The sequence below is a fragment of the Vulpes lagopus genome, chromosome 3 (assembly GCF_018345385.1).
Source record: "Vulpes lagopus strain Blue_001 chromosome 3, ASM1834538v1, whole genome shotgun sequence".
NCBI lineage: Eukaryota > Metazoa > Chordata > Mammalia > Carnivora > Canidae > Vulpes > Vulpes lagopus.
In genome coordinates this window covers 61,266,632-61,294,355 of record NC_054826.1, presented here as the reverse complement: position 1 = coordinate 61,294,355, position 27,724 = coordinate 61,266,632, and the positions used below count along the sequence as shown (strand labels likewise).

Here is a 27,724-nt window from a genome sequence, read left to right as displayed (position 1 = left end):
CCTAAATTGTAAAACTGGACTAAGAGTATTTACTCCTTGGGCTACTGTGAATATTAAATCAGATAATGCCTATGAGATGCTGAGCCCCGTGCCTGCTTTTAGTAAACAGTCAATAATTTTTCATTATTATCCTTACTGTAAGAAAACATATTCATTCTTTTAACAAGGACTAATTATGTGTCGGAAACTGTTCTAGGCACCAGGACAGAGCAAAAAAAAGAAGATAGTCAATGTCCCTACACAAGGCCTTCATGAAACTTGCATTCTAACTCATAACACAGATTATGTATATAAAAGAGTAAAAGAAACAAAAGTCAGGGAATCCATTCCAATTGGAAGAATGTAAAGGCTTCGCACGGGAGGTGGAGTAAGAGCTGTGCCTTAATGGGGGGAGGGGGGATGCCAACCAGCGGGCAGAAACTGACTCTTGGCTCAGCACAAGGTGACACTCAGCAGGGCAGATCCAACTTGCAGCCTAGTGGGCCTGGGGCAGGAATTTTAGGGGGGAATGGGGAGGTTGGGAGTCGAGGCTGCATGCCTGGGGTTCCCCACAAGGGCTACCTCCCCTCTCTGGCCAAATCACATCCTGTTTTGATGTTTTTGGTTTTGTTTTGTTTTTTAAATTTCAATGTACGGAAAATCCCTGATGTCCGGAAACAGAAACCAGTCAAAGGCCTTCACCAATGAGTATTCTTATCAAATGCAGAGGCTGGTCAACAGAGGCTGGATATTAACCTCATCTCACCTGCAGTGGGACTCCTCAAGCAAGGGAGTGGCCCTGGGGCCAGACACCCTGTGATGGAGAGGGCAACAGAAGGCTCCTGAGATTGCAGCTGAGCCCTGAGAGAATGACCATTCGCAGAGGAAGGCCGTATTGTGACTCCACACGCTGCCTTCCCTGGGAAGACGGTGACATACGTCACAACTCGTCACCTCGGATGGCATTCAAAAATTCCAGTTTCTCGCCACTTTTTAAATTAAGAAAGCAAGAAAGAGTGAATTCTAATGAAAGGATGCTTTTAAGCAGGGGCCATTGCAGACCTGACATGTTCCCTTCCGGTGCTGCAGCCACACAGGAAGGGGCACCCAGACTCAATGCTTAGGAATGGTGAAGGGCAGGCGTGTCTGCCTAGTAGCTCACCTGGTCCCAGAAAAAGATGAAGAAAAGGAAAAAAATCACTACATGGAAGTGAGGAGAGGGAGAAGGTCTCAGGCTCTAAGGGAGATCTCCCTAAGTGTCTCTTCCCCGTGACACACTGGAAAAGTATGACAAGGCAAGGGCGCAGAGGGCCCAGAACACCTGCCAGAGCTTTTGAATTCTAGAAGACTGTGCGGAGCCACGAGCTCTATGATTTGGGGCAAGTTACTTAACTCCTCTGGGCCTGTTTCCTTTTTGGTGAAATGGGAATATTAATACCCCTTTGGGTAGGCAAACAATGGCCCCCCAAAACAGTCCTGGCAATGCTCAGGACCTGGGAATACAGTAATGGCAAAAGGCAATCAAAGTAGCAGACAAATCAAGGTTGCTGACCTGCTGGACTTCACATGGGGAGATTAACTTGGATGATCCAAGTGAGACCCCAATGTAATCGCAAGGGTCTTTAGAAGTAGAAGAGGGAGACAGGAGGCAGAGTCCGAGAAAGGTAATAACAGACAGCAACAACAGGGAGGCATAATTCGAGGACCCACCCCACAGCCAGAGGGAGAGGCCTGGGGCTGAGAAATGTAGGTGGCTTTGGAAGCTGAGAGAGGCAAGGCAACAGACCCTTCTTCCGAGCTTCCAGAAGGGAGCACGACCCTGAAGACACTTGCACCTTAGCCCAGAGAGACCTATGTTCATTTCTAACCTACACAACCGTAAGAGGTGAACCTGTGTTGCATCAAGGCACTGCATTTGGGGCACTTGTTTGTTACTGCAGCAAGAGGAAGCACACACATCCCTCCTGCAGGGTTGGGGCTGATGCCCAGCAAGGGAAAAAGGTCTTTCTTATCTCGCATGGCAGTATCATTGGTGGGCACCTGCCATCCTCCACACAGGGTAAGCTGAGTTCCTCTCCCCCAAGAAGCACACACTGCTCCCTGCTCCAGCCCGTCTCACCCACTACAGCAAGCCTGGGCCAGGCCAGCGTCTTCCAGAAGCCTCCTCACGTTCCTCCGCCCACATAAGCTCTTTCTCCTGTGAACTCCCAAGGCTCTGACAGCCTGTACCTGGCAATTTGGGACTTAATTATACAGCGGGCAGTGTTACCTGCTGTTGCTGCATGCACGTTTATTTTGGTTCCAAATCTAGATTGAAACCTCAGTCTCAAACAGGAACTACGTTTTGTCCTTTTGTTGTTGTTTTTAAGGACCTGTACTTTTTTTTTTTAACAGTCCTGTTTTTATCACCTTTTGACACAAAAAAGGAACTGCCTGGCATATATTTATAAGCAGATATCCTCAATCATTTTAATTGCCCTGTGGCTGCCATTTTTCTATTTTTTAGGAGCGTTTCTATTTTGTAGCACTGTTTGCCGAAGGCACTGAAGTCTAACATGGGCTAGAGGAGCAGGTAGGTTTACAGTTTATAGTTTTTCCACCCTGGGTTCAAGGCCTGGGGCTCCTTACCATCCCATGATTTCATTAGTCAGAGAAGAGGGACAAGGTTGGAAATCATAGCAAGACTAGGAAAGAGGGTGGCCAGACACACTCCCTTTGTCTTAGTGCTGAGCACACAGTAAGCGCTCAATAAAAGCTGGTGAGATGACTGGCCAGGAAGCACATCATTATTTTTTTCTCTACTCTCTTCTTCTAACCACACAAAATGACCCTTGATGAAACCATATAAATAAATACACAAAGGAGGCACAGCCCGTTGACCTACCTTGGGGATACAGTTCCCCAAAGAAGGAGACAGACAGAAGAGTTCTCCCCAGAGCATGTTATTCTAGTCTCAAAATAAAATACATCTCTCATTTCAAGGTACATTTATTTTAGTTAGGTAGGATAAGGATTTTGTGAGAGAAACAAAAATGAATAAGCTGGTGTGTGGGAACAGGAATTAAAATAAGCAGCAACTTGCCGCCTGCCAACGTGGATGTCCTCACATCCCACTGCCTTATTTTTGGTTCCATTCTGGTTTGTTTTCTTCCTTGGCGCTTTAAAATATGATAGGTAGGTTAGAAAGAGAAGCCCAGGATAATCACGAAGCTCGTCCTATGTACGTGGTGCTTTACTTCCTCTTCCTCCCTGAATCCCCTCAACAACCTGAGGAGGTGAATAAACAACCTGGCTCAAAATGACCCACTGGCCAAGTCAAGACGTGAATTGAGGTGGTAACCCAGAACTTGGCTCTGACCCACTCTGCTCTACTGACAGCATGTGTGGAAGTCCCTAGTCTCTCCCTCCCTCCAGGTAGAGCAGATCTGACCCCCAAGGTACTACAAGACCTTGGGACTCAGGAGACACCACACAAGCTCTGCATATTTCCCAGGTCCTAATGGCAACTCTAGATACTGGAGGTGAACAAGGAGTGGGAAGGAGAGAAGGAGGCATGAGGATGTGTGTTCTGAAGTAAGATTGTATTAACTGTTGTTTCTCTCTCTCTCTCTCTCTTTTTTTTTTTTTTTAGTGTGAAGAGGTGGGGGGTGGAGAGAATCTTAAGCAGACTGCATGCCGAAAGGGGAGCCCAACACAGGGCTTGATCCTATGACCCTGAGATCCCTGCCTGCCTGAAGTGAAGCTTTCTGAGTAAGGTCCTTAATCTCCATTCTGCTGGAGAATGGCCAGCAGAAATGGGCAAAACCAGCTCAGTCACCCTAACCCCGTCCTCAAAATCCCCAATCTTTTAAGGGTAAGGACAGAGGCAGAAGAACAGCATGTATATGGGCATAAAGTCAAATCGGAGGCACATCACCCCTTCCAACACTCCCAGGCTATGCGACCTAAGACAGGAATTAACGTATCTGAGCCTGTTTTGCAAAATGGGGAGAGGTCATTCCCAGCTCACAGGTTTGCTCTGAGCATTAAGTGAGTTCAGGTGTGTTGGGGGCCTATCAGCGTGCCCAGCACACAGCAGAACCAGAATTAGCTGTTAGTAACAGTAACTAGTAACACGCCGTCCAATGCACTAAGGTAATGCATAAAGTAAAGTAAATGAGTACTATCACCTATACAACCATACTCAATGATAAGGAGTCAAGCCCAGTGTATGCTATGCCCTGGGAAATGTACAGGTGGGGGTCATGGTGCTCATCCTGTGTTGCACCTGCATGGATCCAGTTCCAGCACAGCCCCCTGGGTGGCAGGCTTCAGCAGGCGTGTGGGGGGGGCAGGAAACAGAACAGACTGCAGTTTCCTCATCTTTACCAAACCTCTGCCGGGAAGGGTAGCACCTTTTCATTTTCCAGGAGGAAGGGAGCTCCTCCTAAAATGCCTCCACTGAATGGGATTATTCTTTCTACATTATAAGCCCTACCTCATGGAAATGTTCATTTTATCTCTGGCAGCTCATCGGCACGGTATTTGTTTCATGAGGTGATAACCCATGTGTTAAATCAGACGTGGGAGCCTCCCTGAAATATTATTATACTGAATTCTCCTCCATAACAGGCAGACCAGTTGCAGATCTCACCCAAGAGGTTTAGTTACCAAAGAGCCAACTGTATTTCATGGACAGTGCCTTCTGCTATAAGAGAAGAAAGATTATTTGTTGTGGTTATTTTTATTATTATTTTATAGCCCAAAAGTTTGTTGGTCTGTTTCCAGTTTCAAAATATTTTTGCTTCCTAACATACTACATAATTTGCTTATTTATTAGGCTCATTTCTTCCTATTCCTTCCCCACTGCAATGTCCCAGGATAGGACACTGTCTATTGTATTAACTGTTGTTTCTCTCTCTCTCTCTCTCTTTTTTTTTTTAGTGTAAAGAAGTGGGGAGGGGGAGGAAATCTTAAGCAGGCTCCATGTCCAACGGGTAGCCCAACACAGGGCTTGATCCTATGACCCTGAGATCATGACTGAGCCAAAATCAAAAGTAAAATGCCCAAACAACTGAGCCACCCAGGCACCCCATTATTCACTGTTGTTCCTTAACCATCTGGAAAAGTGCCTGGCACATAGTAGGTGCTTAATAAATATTGTTCAATTAATGAACAAATCAAAGCAAATTTTAGAGCTGCTTCTTCTTCTTCTTCTTCTTCTTCTTCTTCTTCTTCTTCTTCTTCTTCGTCATCGTCGTCGTCTTCTTCTTCTTCTTCTTTTTGAAGAGCAACCACAGTTGATACAAAAGTGTATCTCATTTCTCTTTCTTTCTCTTTTTCTTCTCCTTTTTGTACTCATTCTGGTGGATTTTCACTAGATGAGAACACAACTCCAAAAATCAGGATTAAATCAGTCACAAAAAGACGCCAATTTTTAGCATCCAAGTTCTGCTGACACTCCTTTTAACCTCACAAGGAGGCTCAGCTCCACATCCTTAACCTGGTCTCTTTCCTTGCCTATATGTATTTCTGGAGTTTTGCAGGGTGCATGCATGCACGTGGGTGCATGTGTGCACGTGTGTATATTCTTCACCACAGGATGCTCTAGGACGAGACCTGGTTAGCAGCCCGAATGTTACTTTGACTCAGGACTGTTGGTGATTTGACTTCATTAACCCCCCAATCCTTCCCACAACCTAGATCCCAAATTTCCCATTAACAATGCAAGAGTCTTAGAGACATTTTGAGCTGAAAGTATGTGAGAAATCAAATAATCTAACCTAAAATTTATTTTACAGATGAAAAACAACAGGCTGAGTGAAGCAATGTGAGCTCCCCAAGTCACAAACCCAGCTAACAGCCAAGCTGAGGTAGCTGGGACCTTCAACACCAGAGCACGTTCAGGTCATACTTAGGACACTTCTCAGATTGGTGAGTGGCTCTGACAGTCCCATCTTACTGGCTGGGAAACCCAATCTAAGCAAACATGTCTTGGATCAAGGATAAAAACTTTTCCATTGAGCAAGTGAACACAATTCTAATGAGAAAACTAGTAGAAAATAGCATCTTTATGGGATACACACACACACACACACAGATACACACAGATATGTGCATATATGATTACTGCATACAACATATAAAAAGGGGGCTTCTTTTTTTAAATAGTTGATACAGGCATGTAATAAATTCACAAAGCTAGCAAGGACATCAAAAACATATTGCTAGTGGAAGCATATCTTGGCACAACATTTTTGAAAAATGAGCCATCAATATCTGAACAAACTAAAATATACACATTGTTTGATCCAGCAATTCCTCTTCTAGGAACCTGGAACCATCTAGAGAAATAGAACTATACAGATATGTGGATTAGGGTGTTTACTAAACCACTGTTTACAGCACAAAAAGAAAATAATCAGATGTCCATCCTTAGGGTTATGGTCCCATGAACCATAATACAACCATTTATAAAATTTTGTGTAGCTAATAAAATGAATTATTACAGAGCTGAAGTGATACTCATTATTTATTAGTTAGTAAGAAAACCAAACTGCAGTGCAATGTGATGGACACACTCATTTGCACGAAGACCACCACCTTTACAATACTTGTATGTGCATCTATGTTTGGGGCAATGGGACATGAAGGAAAGATGGAAGTTTCTTAACACAGGGCATCCCAGGGAGAACGCAGTGATGGGTGCAGGGGGAAGACATGATTGCTGTTTTCTTCATACATCTTTAAATGTTTATGCTGACTACAACAATATATATTACTTTGAAAAAAGTTAAGACAAAAACTTTCCAAAAATAAAGATGGAAGGAACCCAGAAATAGTCCTCTGAGCCCCGTTTCAGCTTCCCTTTTCCCCTGTAGACCCACAGTAGCAGGAACATTCTGAGAGAATTATTCAGTGCAACCAAAAGAAGCTCAAAGCTGTCTGTCTATGCCTCTGGCTGCCATGACCATTCTCTGAGCTAGTTACTTCTCTCACCAAAGTGTCCTGGTTCCTGATGCAGGAAGTGGCCTGCAAGGGACAGACAGGAAGTGACATGTTGAGCAGATACAGAAAGAGAGATGTGAACACAGCACCAGAGAAAGCTCCTCCTTTAACGCAGGAAGGAGGTCCTATATCCTTCAAGAAGACGGTGGCTCGAGATGTTTGACTCCACCCTGCCCCACAGAGGAACCCATAGCCATAAACAAGCCAGGCAGGACCCACTCTTCATAAAACTAAGAAGCAGACAGAAGCTACATTTGGCAGGCAGACATCTGAGGCACCTGAAGCAGCTCCTCGGAAAGTTGGCCTCATCCCCATGGGTTTCTTTGTCCAGTCTTCCCAGCAGGTTGAATGAAAATGAGAGAACCATGAAGGCAGAGGTCCTGGCTGTGACAGTGTGACTAGTAGGCTTCAACAATGATAAAACCGCCTTACCTGAAGCCCCAACTGGGCACATCCTGCCAGGACAGGACTCCAAAGAGAACTGTCACCACTAACTCTCCAAATGCCAACAGTTGTGCCCATAAATACGTAAAACTCCGCTTCTATCGGGACAGCTCAGGCCTCTGACCCCCACAGCTCAGAAACCAGTAGGAAGAAAGGAAGAGACGAACTCACCAAGCCAACTTCTGTTTAAGTACACAGACACAAACACGGGGGGCACCGTGAAGAAATCCACCACGGAGTTCACTTCCAGCCAGAACCACAGCTTATCATTGGCTGCAATAAACTGAAGAAAGAGAAAACGAGAAAAACATGAGAAGCGTGATGCCGGCATTCTAACTATACTCTTCCACCAAAGGCTATGTTTTGCTTTTTTTCACAGGGGCCTAGAGGGAGATGGTATGTCCTTCTCAGATCTATACCAATCACAGGCTGTTTCTGCCTTAGAATTTGGTTATACAGCCTTTTCTAGAGAGTGACCGAAGACTGCGTTAACCTTCGAGAAACATCAGGCCAGCTATTTTCCTGTGGTTTTCAACTGCACCATGGGGACAGTCTGAGTGGTCTCACCTTCATTAGACTCTAACAGAAATATAACTGGAAGTACAGCATATGTGTTCGCATCCACTCACACACACACACTCATGCACACACAATCTCTGAAATACACATTCTGTTCGGCTCCCCTCATAGATAGGCTCTACTATAAATCCTCCAAGCCCCAAATTCTACCAAGCTACTGTGCCTCAATTCAATCCTCACAACCACTCTCTCAGGATTCAACTAAGTGACCCCCGATAAACATAAATTTTAAGAGAAGGTTTTTTTTTTTTCTCTATTTAAGACAATAACACATTAGTATTTAGAGAGATGAGAAACAGTTGGCCAGTAGAGGCATAACGATTATTTCAATCCCTGTGTCTCCTCCTTGGGAAAAGATTTTATCAAACACTTCCGAAAATGCTAAGTTATGGAAAGGGCTGAAAATCGGAATGTGGGTCTCTTGTCTGCCCTGGAAGCACTGGGCTTCACCTGTGCAAGAGCAGATGCTGTTGGGGCTCGGCCCGTGGGCACAAGAAGCCCCATCATGATACCGCGTAGTGGGGATGAGACTCACCCGCAGGCCAAAGTAGAGAAGGAAGAACACGTTGAAAGCCATGTCGATCTGTAATGTGAAATCTTTGTAGAAATTCTGGCAGGATTCTATTGGGCTATTAGACAGGAAGAAGAAAAAAGCAAGAGGTAAATGAAAAGCATCATCAAGGCTTCTGCATACTGTGTAGTAGTGGTACTCGGGGTAGAGGACAAAATGAATATTCGTTGACTGAAACATTTAGTCTTTCTACCCTCTGTGATAATCGAGCAAGCATCGCCAAGGGGTCTTTCCATTCAACCATTCAGTCTTTTGTTCTTATATTCATTTTTGTACTTATATGTTTATATATACATTATTCTTATCATTCAACAGTTGAGCTAAGAATCTAAAAAAGGATCATGCAGACACCTTGGAGGAAGGACAAGCAGGAGAGACCATCAAATTCCTTAATTTCATATTAACCCTTAAAGAACTGACTTCTTTCTTTCAGAGGACACATACCAAAGCTAAAACAATCCCTCATACCCTCTAGCATGTTGGAAAAAGAGCCCGTTTTCAGTTAAACCCATGGTTGCATTTTAGACCTCTGTAAAGCCATTGGTTGATTAGGAATAAAAGACCCAGGAGCATCTCAGGAAAGCTGTGGAGGAGAGGATCCTGGTTGATGTTCCGGCTAGACTATGTATGGACTTTATGTACAGCACTCTGGTCTGGAGAAAGAAGCGTTGCCCAACTGGTAAAGTTCAAGACCATTAAACCAAAATGTTGAAGCAGTACTCTAAGGGTTAATTTTTTTTTTTTTTTGGCATGCAAGTTAACTGGTTTTGTGTGTGTCAAGCAGCCAATGCGAACCCCCAGCAGACTCTACTTTGTTCAAGAGTAGACAGTTCAAAAGGGTACTACTATACAAACTGGTACATGGCTTCCATGTGCTTTCCCGCGTCAAACTGATCAGAGGATCAGTGTGTGAAAAGTCCCAAGTTTGGGGCTGGGTGGGAAGCAGGAAAGCCTCATAAGCATCTCAAAGCTGTGAGTGGAAATTCATAGTATACTGTTATCAGTAAGCAAATGGTAACTCTCAGGCCAGAAACATAAAGAAGGTGAGGTGAGGGAAAGGATGGGGAGTTTGAGGAGAAGCAAAATACTTTCCCTGGATGGAAAGCAACGTGGACCTCTGGACCAGGAGACGGCTAGCTTGAGAAGTGCAGGATGGAGGATTTCCGAGTACCATCACTTTGGAAATCACTGTACACAATACCAGTTAGTATAGTTGTACTTGCGCAAGGACAATGCTTGGTTATTCAACAGGCAGGAATCTGTGCAGTATGGGAATGCAGGGCCCACACAGAGGCATGATGGGGCAGTCTATGGGACTCTCCAATCATATGACATGCACTGGATTTATCCATTCTTGATCTCTATTACAAGCCAAACATGCCCTTTGTCATCTCTCAAATCACAAATAGGTGGGAAAACCTCCAGACAAGCATTGGGGGGGGGGGGGTGATCTATATTTGCATTTACCAACTAGGCAGACTGAAGAAAAAGCAAACACTGAAAAAACATTTCTTTTATAAAGGAAATGACAACTTATTGGTTTTCACTAAGGTGGGGAAGTGGGAGGGAAGATGGCATGGAATTTGCTTAGTTCAGTGCTGAAAGGAGGCAGGAGCAGAAAAAGCTAAGCCACTGATCTTTACCTCCTCCCCTACATGGGTATTAACTTAAATGAAAAAAGGGAAAATCCAGGCCTAGAGTTAATAAGTGACACTTCAGCAATCCCCAAGCCAGGATGGTGTTTTGTTTCATGTTAAAAACAAGAACCACGAGGTCTGCAGGCGTCAGGGCTCTTAGCTGCTCTAGTCACAGTGAAAAGAAGTACATGAACTAGGTTGACATAAATCCACTATAGATTGCAAGGGTTGAAGAGACAATGCATCTCTAGGCTATGTAAGCCACTGGTACAATGAGCTACTGAAGAATGAATGGTGTGTGTATATGCGTGTGTAAGAGAGTGAGGATGGGAAGCTCTGCTGGTAAATACTGCGCTCATTTTTATGAGTTTTACTTGTATGAGTAGTGACTTAGATGTACATTTAAATTCATATTCATCAAGACTGACAGTCATAATCAAAGGGACAGAGAGAAAGTTTTGGCTCCCAAGTCTATCACGGAAAACCCACTATCACTTCACCAAGGTCAAACAATAACCTTACTATGGCCCACACAACAGGTATTGGTAATATATTTGGGGTCCCCTGAATTTCCTAGCTCCCATTAATTCCATGGCCTTTGTGGTTTATTTGGTAGTAACCTTAAAATGTAGCTAATAGGTAAAACATTCGCTAGGTGTTCAAGAGAATGAGATAATTGGGGGGCAAGGTGTCAGCTCAAAGCCACTGAGGATGTTTTGGTTCCACATAAACAGAAGCAGATGTTCAAAAGAGCATAAGGAATCAGGCTGTAGCAACTTCTTCCCAGTGATCCTTTCCCTCCTTGTCATTTCTGCTGTTCCCTCCTATATTCCCCATACCCGATGGCAGCAATGAGAGGGCTCTCTGCTAAAGGGCCTGTGTTGAGAAATACACCTAAACAGCACTCCTGATTTAGACACAATGCTGAAACCATATCAAACCTTTTCTTTAGTACTTCTTTCAAAAAATTTTGAGCTGATTTTAATCACTGTTTCATAGTATCCCTGAATCCTAAACTTTGGACTGAAAAAAGAAAAGGAGTACATTATGCTGCTGGTGCTAGCAGCTTTTCTTCTGGCGGAAGCTCACCAATGTTATGAGCATGCTCTGCTAGGATGGAAGAGGTGAAGAGAAGCAGGAAACCCTGAGATAATAAAGGGCCAGCCTCTGGCCCTACTTGGGACCCAGGTAGGACCTGAGTGATCAAGGAAGTCTGTTTTCTGTCCCTTTTAGCTCTTTGCTGCTTGCCATAAAGGCCTAAGGAGAAAGGTCCTGCCTAGTTTTCTCAAGTGGCAGGAACTGTTTATCAGGATGCCCTCTGAGATAAATCCTCTGAGTGCCTGCAGTCCACAAACTCACACAATCAGAGACCACACAGCAGAGATTCTAAAGCCCCATCATTTCATTCCCCAAATGGAAACAACCGATGGAGAAGTTCATTGATCTTATAAAAAGAAAATATATAATTCAACAATAAAAGGGTTGGCCATATCAGCCAGGATTTATTTTCTTCCCAAAGAGATTTTTATCTTAATGATTAATGCTCATTGTAGAACAGAAAATGAAACACAAAGCCCTCTTCCTTCTCATGTAAAATTAGAGACTTTCTTGTCTAGATACACAGAACTTTCAAGAGCTAGAAATCACTTTTTTTTTTAATACAAAAGAAAGTGACTCCGAATTACACACTTAAATTTTGATTGTCATTCTGGTGAGGCATGCCCACATCAGAATGGCCTTTATGTGGATATGTGTTGCCAGTAGAGAGAAAAAAAAAAGAGAGAGAGAGAGATATGGAGTTTTGAGAACTGAAATAGGGATACTAGTTCTGGTCCTGAAAGTAGTAAATGGACTTTCCCTAAATTGTTCCTGGTTAACTAGTGACCTAGCAATTAGGGGACACAAGATAGTTGGTAAGCTGAGGGACTCTTCATTCTTAGACTCCCACAGTCCATGGGTCAAAGGTGAGATTAAAACCTTAGGCAAATTTAGTGTTTTCACTAGGACTCTAGGATTGAGACACTTTCAAAAGAACCTCAATAAAAAGTTTCTTGTGGTTTAAATGTCCAGTGTAGGAGAGAGGTCTTATTTCCTCTTGATCATCCAATAGGCATACCATCAGTATTTAGATGACTATAGAAGAAAAGAAGATTTACCCAGAATGGCAAATATCTTTCTTCATTCAATTAACATTGTAATATCCAGTGAAAACCCTTGAGCAGGAAGATCCAATAGTCCTTCCCGAAACTGACTTAAGACCTTGTCTTTCCAAAGCACAGGGCAAGCAATGGCTGGCTACATTTTCTTTCAAGGGGCAGGGACTAGGGACCAAAACAATCTCACTTCCAGCAGTTGTTCCTCTGGAAATCTGTATCATCTCCAAGAGGAAGGCAATCACCCTCTGTTCTCAGCCTCTAAATTCCCCTAGTGTTTTCCAAAGTCTGTTTTCCTAACTCTCTGAATCTGGCTGCTCAACCTTATGAAGATATTTCTCCAGGACAGCAGTTCTCAAACTTTAGCTTGTACCTAGAAGGCTTACTAAAACATTGGCGGGCCCCTCTCAGAGTTTCCGACTTAGTAGGGCTGGGCTGGGGCCCTGGGAATTTGCATTTCTAACAGTTTTCCCGGATACTACTGCTTGTCTGGGGACCACAGTTTGAGAACCACTGTTCCAGAAGAACTTTCTTGCAACGACACACTAATTACGGGTGTTGCTGCTCGAGAAGATTCCCATTCAGACCTGAATAGAGATGATGAAACATTTGAACCCATCCCCAGATAACCAGCTGCATACCACTTAACTAATTGCTGAGATCAAGAGGGTGAACAGATATTTTCACTTTCAGGTGGGAACAAGGGTGGGGGGGAATTAAGACGATACAGAGAAGTAATTACAACACCACGATGCGAGCTTCACCGACATTCTAATTAACAGAGTGCCTTAGGAGCACATTTTTAGTTTAAGATTAAAAGCAAAAATGAAGTATAGATGGGGAGAGGTTATGGAGACCATCGTTTATAAAAGATAACAAAATGTTAAGCGGTTTTGGGACGTGAACAACAGCAGCAAATATCTGAGATGATTTAATAAATAACCACATGAGAGGGAAGGGACTAACTGAGGAACAAAATAGCACTTTGTGAAATAATTTCCAACACTTAAATTCTCCTTGCTCTTGTGTCTAGTCCCTTTTTAAATTGCATGGAGCCTTCTCAATTCCCACCAGGATTATGACCACCAGAGTGCAGGCCCACAGCACCATAGACATGAATCAATACAATGAATTTAATGATTCCACACTCTTCTCTTAGTCTCACCTCTGCAATGTTGCCAGATTAATTTAATTAAAAGATGTCATTCATCTACCATCATGGCTCCCTCCTGCCTCCTATATATCAGCTCTAACCGCAGCTGTGAAGAATCTCTGAAACCCAACCTCACTACATGCCCCATTTTATTTTCCATCATATGCTCCAGGCCAAGCCCTTTGCTACCATGAGCTGGTACCTTCCTTATGTCATGAATGTGATCCACGTATTCCTAATTTTGAATCATTGCTTTTGCTGTGGCTTCTTCAAATGCTCTTCTCTCTTTGTGTTCAAACCTTTGGCAGCCTTCAAAGCTGAAAGAAAGGCTCAGCTCATTAAGTTACTTGTACCCTCACTGACCTCTCCCATCTCTGAATTCCTATAGCATTAGGAGTGATGAATTCTAAACTGTCTTATAATGTTGATTCTTATCTAATCCAACATAATAATACCTGGCAATTGTATGGAGCTTGCACATACTGTCATATTTGGTCCTTACAACTTGGCAAAATAGTTTGCTATAATCACCATTTTGCAGACTTCTGAGAAGTAGAGGCTCAGAAACTTAGGCAAGATCATGTAGCTAAGTGGAAGGGTTAGGACAGGGTTATTAGGACAGACCCAATATCCTTTTTGCCATACCACCTTACTTCTCCAGGAGAATTGCAACATCCTTGGAAAGGTAAGAGAAACATGATGTAGCATCTACTATCCACAGACCCTGGCATGGAGCTTTTTTGAAACAATGACGGTTGACTGATTTATAGACGAGGTAAAACTGCCTGAGAAAAATTGAATGTGTTTGTCAAATGGTCTGGAAAAATTGAGAGGAAGCATACCTATCCAACTTGTATCTAACCCTGCTCTGTAAAGACGGCCATACAGGATGTTACTAATACCCAGAAGTGCTTCCAGGGCACCTGGGGGGCTAGTGGCCTCATGAAGACTGACCCACCTGCTGAGGGTAAGTTCTTCTGCTAATGGAGAAATAACTCCTAGCTATCCAGCTGCTTAAAGACAGATGACCCTCAAGATGCCCTGTTTTCTCTTACCCTCTCTTATTCTAGAAGAACAAGAATGTATGAGGTTTAGATACTTTAAACACTTTCAGTTATGGACTAAACAGTAAGTTTTTCATCCCATTCCATTCAATTGAAATAAAGAAAAATGATAACATCATACAGTCATGGATACTATGGAACCTATCTGCAACCAAGAGGGAGGAAATCTAAATGATTTGAGATTTTTCTAATAATGTCTGGATATATTGGGTAAGCAAAGTGCCTACAAACAGAAATAAAAGTACCTAGCTGGTCAGAATATTATGAGAGCAAACTATTTTTAAAAGGAGGCAATTCTTTGCAATATACTCCAAGTTATCGATATTATTATTCATATAATTTTAGGTTTCAGAAAAATACCTTCTAAGTTAATAGTAATAGTGGATTTAGTGCAAATGACACAATAGTAATTAACCACTGAGAAAGTAATAACCTTTATTTAGAACATTGTCTTCTAACCTAGACAGCACCCTAGGTCTCGAATAGATCCAAGGATAGAAAGCTTTCTATCCTTTAGCTTTCATTGGTGCCCCCATTTTACCTTGGCAGAGTTATCCACTTAAGAGCTTAACTTTCTGATGTTGGTACTTCTAGTGTTTATACTCAGTGGAGCATACATATATTCAATAACTTGTGTAGGTTTTATTACTTTTATCAAACAAAAAGCAGCCTCTTCTTTTGCTCATCATTTTGACTTTATCCCAGAACATCTGAGTAGCTATCTTCTAAGATGTTATTTTTGTTGATGGGGGAGTTTGTGTTCAGTCGTCAATCAATACTAAGGACAATGACCTCAAAAGGAGCCTTTTCTAAATCTTAAAACACTTGTTTTGGACCTTGCAATGGTTCTAATGTGAACAGAAAACATTTTTGTTACTTGATCCCAAGGCAGTTGGTTAAATGGCTTTGTTGGGAAATCTTCAGTTATGGGTTTGTATCAACAGGTCTATTAATCTTTCTGACAGCATCAGGCTTCCAATTACGCCTCCACTCAATTGACAAGATGTGATCCAATAGCCACAAACATATGCCTCATTAGGGTTGTGTTGCAATGAATGGGAACAAATGAAAAGGTGGCATATAAATCCTTACTATTCTGGGATCCCATGTGCTCTGTCTTCTTGAGCTCTGACTGTTATGGAGAATCCTGGAACAATGAGAGCTGTAGACTTCAGAGCAGTTGTATAGCTCAGGATATCTACCTGAATAATTGGTCCTAATAACTAAACATTCTTCAAGGAGACAAACAAAATTACATAGATCGCTGATGAAGAGAACAAAATATGTCAGTTGCTTACACCCTGGATTTCTCAGTGAAACACACTGATAATCTGTTTTCATAAAACTCGATGGTGAAATCTCTATCACTATCTGATGGAATTCCTCTAAATTATCTCACAAGATTTCAAGATGCTATCTAAGCTTAAGGTCCCCTTCTCATTTTCATTCCATATCTTTTTATCCACTTAGGCACCCAAATAAGTAAAATAAGAGCAAAATGTGGGTATTACAGGATATTACTAACCCCCAGAAGTGCTTCTGGGGCCTCTGAGGGGTACTGGCATCATGGAACCTGACCCCATCTACTGAGGAGGTAAGCTCCTCTGCTTGTGTTATCCATTTGCTTAAAGATGGATGGCCCTCAAGATGCCCCAATTTTCTCTGTTGAAGTTGAGAAGTTGACCATAAGCATGGATAGCAGTTACGTAGTTTTGGAATTCAATGGAAGAATTAAAATCCCAGCTCTAGGGCAGCCTCGGTGGCTCAGTGGTTTAGCACCACCTTTAGCCCAGGGTGTGATCCTGGAGACCCAGGATCGAGTCCCATGTCAGGCTCCCTGCATGGAATGGAGCCTACTTCTCCCTCTGCCTGTGTCTGTGCCTCTCTCTCTCTCTGTGTCTCTCATGAATAAATAAATAAAATCTTTAAAAACAAAATCCCGGCTCTATCATTATTAACTGTATATTCTTAGGCAAATAATTTGACCACCACGCCTTGATTTTCTCATTTGTAAACTGGAGATAAGGATACAACCCTCAAAGGCTGTTGCAAGAATGAAATCAGATATTGAGTAAAGACTAAGTGCTGAACAGGTGATAGTTATTTTTAAAACTCAGTTAATAACAATAGTGATAAATAAGAATTATTTATAGAAAAATGCCAAAAAAAGGCAATTATCCAAAGGAGCAAAAACTGATAGAATCAATTATTTCACACTTAATTTTCCATTTGTACCTGTTTTATTGCCTCCTTATTGAGTGTTGTAACACAATTCAAATGTTCAATAAGTTGTGCAGTGAGCTAACATCTGCTGTCATTCTATATATTACAGTATTACATTTGGGTAATACTAAAGAGGAAACACCAGGGAAATTATATTTCCATGAAGGCAGCCACATAGTCTCATAAATACTAAATAATTAACCAAGATTTCCTGACAGAGAAAGCCATGAGTCACTTTAATGAGTGGCCACAAGAGGTTGTGTATTCTTTTCCTGGGTCTTTAGCAGAAGAGAGAGTTTCATTTGCCTGGTTGGCTTACCATGAATTTGGAGTAGAGGCAGGGGATGAACTGGTCATATGTCTTCTAAATATCTCTTCCAATTCTACGTCTGTAAGATCATGTATTTCTTCACTGTTGGACTCTTGGAATGATGTCCAAGACAACCTGCCCACTAATGTTTGTTTTTTCCAATTTGTCTACAGACTACAATTATTTCAATCACAGTTGTTACCAGACTAGAATTAGTGTTCATATTTGCCAGCAACTTTTATGTAATAAATCAGAGTTAAGCTACTACATAAAACAGAGTCTTGCCAAATGAGTGCTGCTTTGGTTCTCACTGAACTGTCTGAGAACCCATGACTGATTGCTCCTTACTCTTATTTCTCTACCTCCACTGACTCCAGCCTTCTCTTCTTTAGTAAACTTATTTATCTAGTAGAGGGATGTGATGAGTAGAGAATTCAAATACACACACACACACACACACACACACACACACACAAATACTACAGAGCAGACTAAGAATTTTTCAGGGGCAGGATCAGTGAGCATGTACAGTTGTAGAGTGGTACATGTGGGTGGTACATGTGCACACACATGTGCACATACCCACAGCCTACCAGCACAAGTGTATGCTCTCTACTCCAACCTCACTCTGGGGCCATCCACAAAATAGGATCACTTGGGTAAGGTGATTAGAAATAGGGAGAAGATGGAGGTTTCAGGTCTGAATGAAGAGCAGGGAACCAGACACAATGCCCGGTAAGGGGAGTGGGGGGCTGCAGGAGCTCTGAGCCCTGAAGCCAAACTACTCTCATGCCTACAAAAATGGAGACCTGAAGAAGCAAGAAAAGCAGATTCATCCTAACACCACTGGATATCAAATGTTGTCACACATGTGCCAAGAGGCCCATAGACAATCATCTCTTGCCAGTAATAACCACTAGTCAGCTCTTAGGCACTGGGGGGCAATTGCCTGCTGTCACCATTTCTTAAGGAGAGAGCAACCATGAGGAAGCAGCCTAGGGGCACAGTTTCAAGGTACTTTGGGCTCAAGGCTTCCTAAATAAATTATGAAGGTCTCATAATTGCATAGAGAATGGTAGGGGCTCCTAAGGTAGAGCAGGTGGGTTGGGATTCCCACAGTATAACAGTCTTTCACATCACTATGGGGCCTCTTTAAACTGTTATTGGGTTCAGGCTTCAAAACTCCCATGTTTGAGCCTTCTTCTCCTGATGTCTGTCTGGGATTCTTCTGGGTATTCCCTGGTCTAATCCTACTAGTCTCCTACTTAGCTTATGCCCTATGCTCCCACCCCTGTCCAGCTCCCTGGCTTTAATGTAATCCTGACACACCTAAATAGCCTGACCTTGGCAATGCCTCCTTGCTATGGGTCTACCTACAAGGATTTAGAGTGGGAAAGCCAAAACTACTTAACCTATACAGCCAAACCCAGCCTCCTCTGGGACCCAGACTGACAGCCTAATCAGATGGGGGTAATGAAGATGTAGGAGACAGATCCCTTTCCTATTCCCTTCATGGAACTCCAATTTCCTGACAGCAGGCTAAGGCATGTAGATCTGCTAAAGTTTCAATCCTGCAATCTGCCAGCCACATCTGACTAAGCAGAATGGCACACATCTCCTCGGTGGTCTCATCTGAAGAGCTTCAATGACAAAGAGCACCAATGCTAGAGGCCTGCCTGGTACTGATCTGGGGAGGCTCAAAAGCATTAGGGGAAAAAATTACATAAAGAAACAATGGTTCTGTTTATCTGCTTTGTTTCACTTTGCAGAATAGAAAACACTGTCACATAACGTATATATACTCACCACCAGGACACTGGCATTTGTTAAAGGCGCCCCACGAATTTTTATGTGATGCTAAAGGATAATTATGATAGTTTTGTTTCTGACATCCTGAGGTTGGTTTTTTTTTGTTGAGAATTTTTTTCTAAGAAGATACTGAGAAAGACCCGGTACAAGTTCTTCTGATATCTGGCATAGAAAACAATTATACCTTTATATTACACAAGAAAATAAAATAGCTGTGTCTTAGCTCTGTCTTTGGCTGACAGCTGAGGCGTGGAAGTTTGTAAGTATTCCTATTTAGGAGTTTTGTTGGGAGCCCAGCAGCCTCACAGCCAAAAAGGAGAGCCTGAGATGTTGCTGATTAGAAGTCATGAGTCTGCTGAGTCCAAAGCAGGAGTCATGCCTTAGGAATGCCATAAAGTGACCTGAGCAGTGGGGACCAACATCACCACGGAAAATCAGATGTGACAAATTACCTTTAGAGACAAATTGTCATCATTAACACGGAAAATCGTAATGGCTTGTTAAACCCTATGATTATACAATCATAACTTCAAGTGTATACTCTTCTAATTTCCTCTTTAACTACTTCATGAAAATAATTTCTTACCTCCAGGAACATTTCTTTTCCTTCATTTTTTTCTTTCCCATTTGCTTCTGGTTAGCACTGGAAATCACTTATCAAAACTGTCCTGCTCATAGCTCAGAAATAATAGCACTTTCCACCATATTAATGGTGTCCACCAGACTTCTGGATTCACAGTCAGAAAGTAACGAATCGTACACTCATCAGGGTAAAGTTTCTTTTTCCCTGCTTCCTTCTGCAGTTCCCCTTCTTAATTCTGTTGCCATATCTTTGATTTTCTCTAGAGTTGTTTCCCACCTTACTGTAAAAATAAAAGCTCTGTGAGGGAACCAGGATGTCCCTAGGCAGCTGATTTCGTAGGATTCTCTTTTGTCTCCATAAATGAATCCATCTATTCCACCCCCCACCCGATGTCGGGTTTCAGAAATCCTTTCATTTTATCTGGAAGCGCTGTGTTTTTCTCAGAACAAGGGGTGGGTCCCTTTACTAAAGAATCCCAAAGAAGAGAATCAGTTGTTTCCTTCACCAAACCCCCAGATGAAGGAAAGCTCTGGTAAAGTGAGAGCATGTCATCATGCTGGTCAGGATCACCTGCTCTGCATAGGTCTACACTATAATTCCATCCAAGCTCCTGTCAAAAAGGAAAATGGTTCCATTCAAAGGGGCTTTGTACTGGTTACCAAAAGAACAGGTTATTAAATTCTAAGTGAAGTCTATCTCTATAGGGTGAATAGGATATGTTTAGCAGAATAGGAAGAAAAACATTGTGGAAAGAACTTTAATCTACTAAATCCCTTGGATATGAGAAAATCAGGATTCATGAAGAAAAATGAAACACAAGATATGAAGCTTTCAATTTTGTGTCATTATGACTGCTTAGTGCAGAGTTTTAATCTAAGAGGCTCTAGCAAGCTGGTTCCACCAAGAATTCTCTAGGAACTCTCATTCCTGCCATAGGATTATCAGAGTTTGGGAACGCCCATCTGTCATTGTTCTCAAATGACAGCCAAGGTATGTATAAAATGTAAAGCATCTATTTATGGGAAATAGTAAAAAATCCAGTTCAAAAAAAAGATCTTAACAATTATTTTTTATTAAAGTTTATTCTGAGGATAAAACAGCAAAAAAAAGAGAAAAAAACATGTTAAAAAAAAGAAAACCAGTCCTAAAAGGAATCATTAGACACCCCTAAGGCAAAAATATATCTTAGTGAGAGAAAATGATCACAATTACTAATCAGTAATACTGAATGCAATGCCAACATGTTGCAATGAATATGGTATTCCTTTATAGTACTACCGCTTTACATCTTTTAAAGTTGAATTAGTGGCACTCCTGTTTGCACAATGAATAAACACAAAGGCCAATGATTGTATTTCTCAGGACATTTAGCCTAAGAGGTTTTTGGCTTTTCTTTTAAGGATATACATTTAGATTTTTATTAATCTCATTAAATCTAAGCAAAACCAAATGAGGTAACAGTGTTCAGAAAAATGTGATAAGGTACCATAATAATTCATCATTTGGAGCACATCCATGCACAGTTGGGAATTTGTAGGGCTGATCATCAGCTTAGTGGTTACTTGGAAAACCAACCCTTGCTTCTAAATTCCATGGTAGCCTTTGCTCAGCATACATCTAAAAACAGGATATTTATTTTTCTGTTTCTCATTGTTTTAGTCTTGAGTCTTCAAGGGACAGAGTGGCCTTCGTGGTATCACAGCAAACTGAGGACCCATGAAGATGTCCAAAGAAAACCCTAAATCCCAGTGCTTTAGTGTATTGGAATGCTCACCGCATCAATTCCACACATGCGCCCAGTGCTCACTACATTCAGGTTCGGGCCTTGTGGGGGAAGCTTGCAGCATGCATGGGCAGTGCAGGAAAAGGATTTGGTTAACCTGGAGGCGACAACCGAAAGGGTGAGGTTGCATCATGCAATGAAAACCACAGCTTGGCCTTAGCTGCCATGCAGAAAAGACCTACATCAAAGAGTCTGCAGTGCGGCTCCTGGGTAAGAGTCGATATGAGAGAGGTGAGTTACTTTAGCAATGAAAGACACGGGCAGAAAAATGTTCAAACCACTCTAAACAGAACACTGTACAGAGCACTGGCATTACACGCGAGAAGAGGCAGCGTAGGGGACAGGGAGGGGAGAGACAGAGGAGGAAAGGTGAGGACAGAACTGGTCATCACGCTGATGAGATGGTTTCCCTGGCCATCCTTTCGAATGCATGTCTTGTTATAATGTATGTTGCTTCAACAAACAACCTCATTAGAGTCTTTAACATCAACCATAATTTTTAAGATGTTCCGAAAATTCAGGAGAAGCAAGGCATCAGTTACATAAAAATACACACCATGATTTCCTGTGGTTACAGTTCATTATACAAGCAGAGCTCAGCTGGTCAGATAAATAAGAGACAGTTAAGTGCCAACATCCTTAACACTTTGGTTACAGAACTCGTGGTGACTCTCGAGGTGTAACAAGGCAGCAGAGCAACCCAACCAGGTCATGAAAGCTCGGGGCAGTGCAAACTAGGTAACTCTATGCCACTACAGCCCCAGGAAAGCACTTACGACCCTTAATTTAAACCCACTCCCAAGGGGCACCATCTTTTCTTCATGCCAGCATGGATGGCTGGTCAGAAGTGAGTTCTTCCACATATACCTTAACCATTTCACAAAACCTTAGTTACAGGTAAGACACCCCAAACACACCTTTTATCAACATTGATCAGAAAAAAAAATTAAAGTTTTTCCTAAACAATGAAAAATAGTACCTATTCAGCAGGAGCCCATCAAGTGCCCCTCTGATGTCAAGGCCACATGGGGTATCTGAGAACTGCCTTCCTGGGAACTGCTTCCTTCACACCTGCTTTCCTTTCTCCTCCCCCTTTGTCTCTTGTGATCTCTGACGCGTTGAACACAATGCAGAGGATGGTGTGGTCTAGCCCTAAGTGACGATTTCCCCCCCTGGTTCTGATTGGAAATAGTGGGAGGAAAACGGGCACTCATCTCAAAATGGCTCCTGGAGCTCAGTCTTCTCCTCTATAGGTATGATCACAGCCCCAGGGTGGGGGTTGGGGGGGAACATAGGCTCCTCGTGAAGGAGCAGGGTGCTGTCTCGGCCTCACATGCTCCCTGAGAGCTGACCATCCATCAAGACTCGAGCACCACTGCAACATGTGAATGGATGCAGGTAGGGAAGGAGTACAGGGCTGCTCCCCGCACCAGCCTCCCCGCACCTGAAGGTGCAGCTGTTTCCACTTGGTCACAACTCATTCTCTCTGCTTAAAAACCTACAGGCTTAAGTTGAATGACATGTTTTCAAAAAGATTATAGTTTGAAACAAGACTATAATAGTCCATACATTCATTCAATAAATTTCTCCAAGGTTCTTTTGAGATAGGCACTATGCTAGTTTGGGGGACACAAAATTCAATCAAACATGGTTTCTGTTCTTCGGTCCTTTTCCATGTAGTAGAAGAGCCTACCCAGATTTTAATTTCTGGAAGCGTATATATGCAACAGTGCGTTGCTTCAAAAATCTACCGAAGAACCGTAGGCATGTTGTTTAATCTCTCTGGACCTCAGCCTCCTCATGTATAAAATGCAAAGAATATCCACCTCCTCAGATTGTTGAGAGGAATAAATGAGTTAGTCAATGCTAACTGTTCTGTTAGTGGCTGGCACATGGAGAATGCTGTGTCATTTTAGCTATTACGATCATTAGTAGTCAAATACAGATAAGAAACCAAGGGCTCTGGAAAAGGTGGCCTCTGCCAAACTTTTGAGGTGGATTATGAGTCACGAGTAAAATCTGTCAGGGACAGAAGGCAGGATAATATACTGAAGCAGAGGGATAAGTGTGGGCAGAAACGTGGAGGCAAGAGAGCACACAGTGCATCCTGGGAATGGAGGGAGGGGCCTCCATATGACGGGAGCCTAAGTAGACTGTAGGATCAGCAAGAAATGGGGTCAGACAGAGATTGCAAATGTACCTTGGTGGTAGCATGTCTAGGCTTCATCTTATCCTACAGAAGCTTAAATGCAGGAGAATAAGGCCATGACCTTTCATAGGAAGTCAACCCTGGTAATGATGCGGAGAAGGAATCAGAAGCAGGAGCACATGGGGGCAGGAGCAAAGAGGTTAATTAGTCAAATTAAATTCCAAAGGAAAAAAGGTCACCTATGCAGATAATAAGATAAAAACTGTTGCTGCAGCGCAAAGCATCCCAAGATCCTGGAAAATGCCCCTTCTTCGGGGCAGGATGCTATCAGGTGTCCTGAGGGAAAGGGGTTTTACCCCCAGTCTTGCTATGGTGGGCACCTAACCACGTGGCTATGTCTCCTTCTGTGGCCCTCTCCGCCATTACAGTCTGTGTCACAGGGCATGTGTCTCTTCATTTTTGGAAAGGACCTACCCTATTAAGAAGCCATTCTCTCAGCTTCTTTGGAGAGCAGTCTCTGAATTAGGCTTCAAATCTATATACACTGGACGGATTTCAGTACCTTGAATGCAGGAGGGCATGTGAACATCCTAGACCTTTGTCAAAGATTCTAGACAAATTACATGTGAGCACACCTAGGCAAGAGTTACAGCGAACATCTCTTCTGCCTTCACCTCCTCTGCTCATTGTCTAAAGACCTTGGTTAACGATACCAGCACACATCCTACCCCACTGTCTTCTAAATGTTCTATCAAACCCTTTGTGCATCTAGGCTTCTAGGAGTATCATGATCCAGTCTTTCTTTAGAGACCTAAATTCCCTCAGATCTCAGACGGCTGCTGAGAACATGAGGGTTGAGGGTGCGGCTTTCTTTCGGTTGGAGTCAAGACAGCAAGAGGGAGAGAGCCATGTGTGAGCGTGTGCTCTCCCTTTAGAAGTTATTAAGTGTGGTGCTAGGTTAGCCCAACTTTCAAGGACAAATGTGGTGGGACGCTGTACCCCCAGCCGATGAGGCAGACACAGAACCGGTCTGCTTGTATACTGTTGTGACCCTGTGGCCCTACTTCCTTGGTGGGTTCTCATTTGTTCCAAGTGAGTTCCAGTTGGAAGCCAGGACCAGAGTACAAATGCTGACCTGGGGGGACATGAGCCCTCTGCACTGGGGACTTGAGAAGAAGAAAACATGATGAGCTGAACTCAAGGCAGAAGGCCTGACTGGGACCGTCTAAAGTGACTGCTGCTGCGTAATTAGCAGACACTCAAGGAAATGGGCAGCTCAGCAGGAAGGCATCTTTGTGGGGCAGCTGCTGCCGCAGGGACAGATTCCAAAGAAGACTGTAATAGGTCTTAACTAAAGCTAAGATAAAAGGTCCCACCTAGGGGGCTGTTGCCTCTGAAGAACGGAGGAAGGAGTAAGTATGTCTTGACTGGGAAGAGGGTGAATGTTTCTCAGCTACCTAATGCCTCTCCTTTTCTCTCCCAGCTGCGTAAAAAGATGATTACTCAACACAAGCTGTTCTCCCCCTACTGCCGCCCCAGTAGGTAAAAAAACATACACACACCCAACTCCACAAAATGGTGAGAGCATCAAGCAGCATCAGGGTGTCATCACCTCTGCCCCATTACTCTCCCTGTTGTCTATCAGACAGAAACCGAATGGGAATTTGCAAGAGCTCAGGGTGCCTGTTCACGTCCCCGCCGTCTTTCCTAGCGACTCAGGAAGTTGATCTGCTTCACCTGCTCCTTTCAAGGTCTGGGCTTCTGCCAAGAACAGGGATGACTGTGTGCACCTCCGTATGTATGCATCTGGGTGCGATTTCAGATGAGCATCAGAGTGAGAGTAACTTTTTCAGTAGGTAGCACATTTACAGTGTGATCAACAGAACTGACCAAGGCTCTGGAGGATGCTTGTATTTGGAGAAGCTAAAAAAAGAAAACATGATTTTTTTTAAAAACCCACACATACAGTATTTACAAGTAGTTTGCTGAATAACAGTTGGTTTTTAGTGGATTTCAAACCTCAGTCTAAGTCATTCTGAAATTAATGCCATTTTAAAAATTCATTCAATGTGACCTTGTATAAATTCGGGGGTATGTTTTTCCATTTGTTCATTTCTCTTCTAAAAAATTAGTTTCTCACAAGGGGGTTTCTTAGCGCTGATGGGAGATAACTATCTTCTGATCAGGAAGGAAAATGATAAATCCCAAATGATAGGATGTCCTCAAACAATACAGAAAATAGGGGGCTTCTAAAAATGGGCAAAACCCTAAAAAAGGTCCACACCTGAGTACAGTGTTGTGGTGAAGTCAATTTCCTGGTTTCGACAATGTGCTGTGGCTACGTAACATGCTACTGTATGTTGGAATAAGGGTACACAGAAACTCTGCATTGTTTCTGCAACTTCTTGAGAACCTTAAACCATTTCAAAATAAAGTTATAAAAACAAAACAATCAGTTACTTTGCCTGCTTGGTGTTACTTTAGTCGGGTGTCAGGTCAGTAGCCCATCAGTGGTGATTACAAGCCTCCAAAAAATATACGAACGGATTTCTTTAAAAAAATATTTATTTGGCACCTGTTACACGCACAGTACCATGTCCAATCCAAAAAAGATATAAAAGAGGCATAAGGTAGACTGGAAATATCAATCAATATTAACTCTCTTCCTCCCTTCTCAGAGGAACACTAATTGAAGCAGAGATGTCGTTTATTAACTTTGCAAATTATCATAGACAATCTCTCAAGATAGAATGAACTGTCAATAAGTATAGGTCATTAATGTGATAAGGAAGCTCCTAGAATTCACCCATAGCAGTCTCCTCAGGTAAGCAGATGTCAGGTGACAAGCTGTATTGAATAATGCTACTGATGTTATAATAATCATGTAACATAAAGCTGGTCCCGGACAAAGCTACTCTTTATCTTGATTTTTCCACTTCTTTCCTTTCCTAGAGCTCAGCGCTGGCCTTACTTAAGGAGCCCATAACTGATACCAGCTTAGTTAAGGTACAAGGGGATACTAAAAATTACTCATATTTTTAAAGACAACCAAAAAGACTTCAAGAACGAATTTATAATTACAGATTTTCAGATAAGTCGCAAGTAAGAAAGAGATATTTTGGGGTATAGGGGTCTTTGCAGCACGCCCAAATCACCCAACAGTTAGCCATCCACTCTACCTACTACAATAATGCTTGTTCATGGTAATTCTATTGAAATAAAGTCAAGATCAAAATGAAGCAGTAAAGCTGGATCCTTAGAATGCCAAAGACTTCATAAGGAACATGTCCACTGCTTTATCTTTCCAAGAAGCTTCCTCTACTAGGAACAAAAGAAAATTGGAGAAATGTGCAAAGAATAAAATTTCCTGAAACTGAAGCCTCATAAATGAAAACCCGGGAAGAGCCACTTCAATCCTTCCTGAAATAGAAGATGTGGCACTGCTGTTAACCTAACACTGTTATTACCTGCAGTGGTTTGGGTTTATAAGGAGTCTGGAACCTCTGCCTTTCTCAAGCTGTTTAAAGGATAAACAAGCAGATCAGCTTGCCCTGGAAATGCATGAGTTATCAAACCTCTTCCCCAAAGAGCTGGGAAAATCCTACTATGCACAAGGATCCTATCCTAACTGCAATAATTCTTTTAGGAATTTCTTAACCAGGAGAAGACAGAGACTCACAGAATGACTCACTGGCATCTGTAAGAATGAACACCAGCTAAGGAAGAACAGACTGCTGAACTCACTCTTCTGGTTCATGCCCATGCTATTCCCTCAAAAACTCCTCTTCATCTACCTTTGAACACCCAGATCAGTAGTCACTGCCTCCAGGAAGACTTCCCTGATCCTCACTTCACCTGGAGGTAACTAAGCCCTTTCCTGGGTTTTCCCTCTCTTTATGAGTGCTTCTCTTGTGGCACCTATCATTCATGCAGTTGTCATTTATCTGTTTGTTCACCCCCTTCTCTTCCTGGCTAGACTGTGAGCTCCCTAACGGGACAGGCTTTGTCTGTTATGTCTGTGTTTCCATTAACACCATGTCTGTGCAAGAGGTCCTCAACAAATGTTTAGGGAAGAGAAGTAAAATAAAAGGATGGAGAGAAGAAATGGAAGGATCCGGGGAAAACTGACTACTAATCCACAGCATCAAGAGGAGGTGCCAAGCCTACTAGAGAAATCCCATCTTCTGACATGACTTTAAATGGCCCCAAGATCCTGTATGGATTGGGAACTTAAATCGTATGACAATTATATCAGCTACAATAATCCTACAATCCTTAAAGGGTGCAGTGTCTTCAATGG

General features: G+C 42.6%; 1 protein-coding gene across 20 annotated transcripts in view; it reads right to left on the bottom strand.

Annotated features, from left to right (window-relative positions):
- The window catches only part of KCNMA1 (potassium calcium-activated channel subfamily M alpha 1), a 718,693-nt gene that overhangs the window by 289,814 nt on the left and 401,155 nt on the right, over positions 1-27,724 (bottom strand). For all 20 annotated transcript variants that reach the window (XM_041748736.1, XM_041748737.1, XM_041748738.1 and 17 more), the window contains exons 4-5: positions 8,525-8,618; positions 7,582-7,693 (exon numbers count right to left, since the gene is read on the bottom strand). In XM_041748736.1, coding sequence (XP_041604670.1) covers positions 7,582-7,693; positions 8,525-8,618 — 206 coding nt within the window. The remainder of the gene's footprint in view (positions 1-7,581; positions 7,694-8,524; positions 8,619-27,724) is intronic.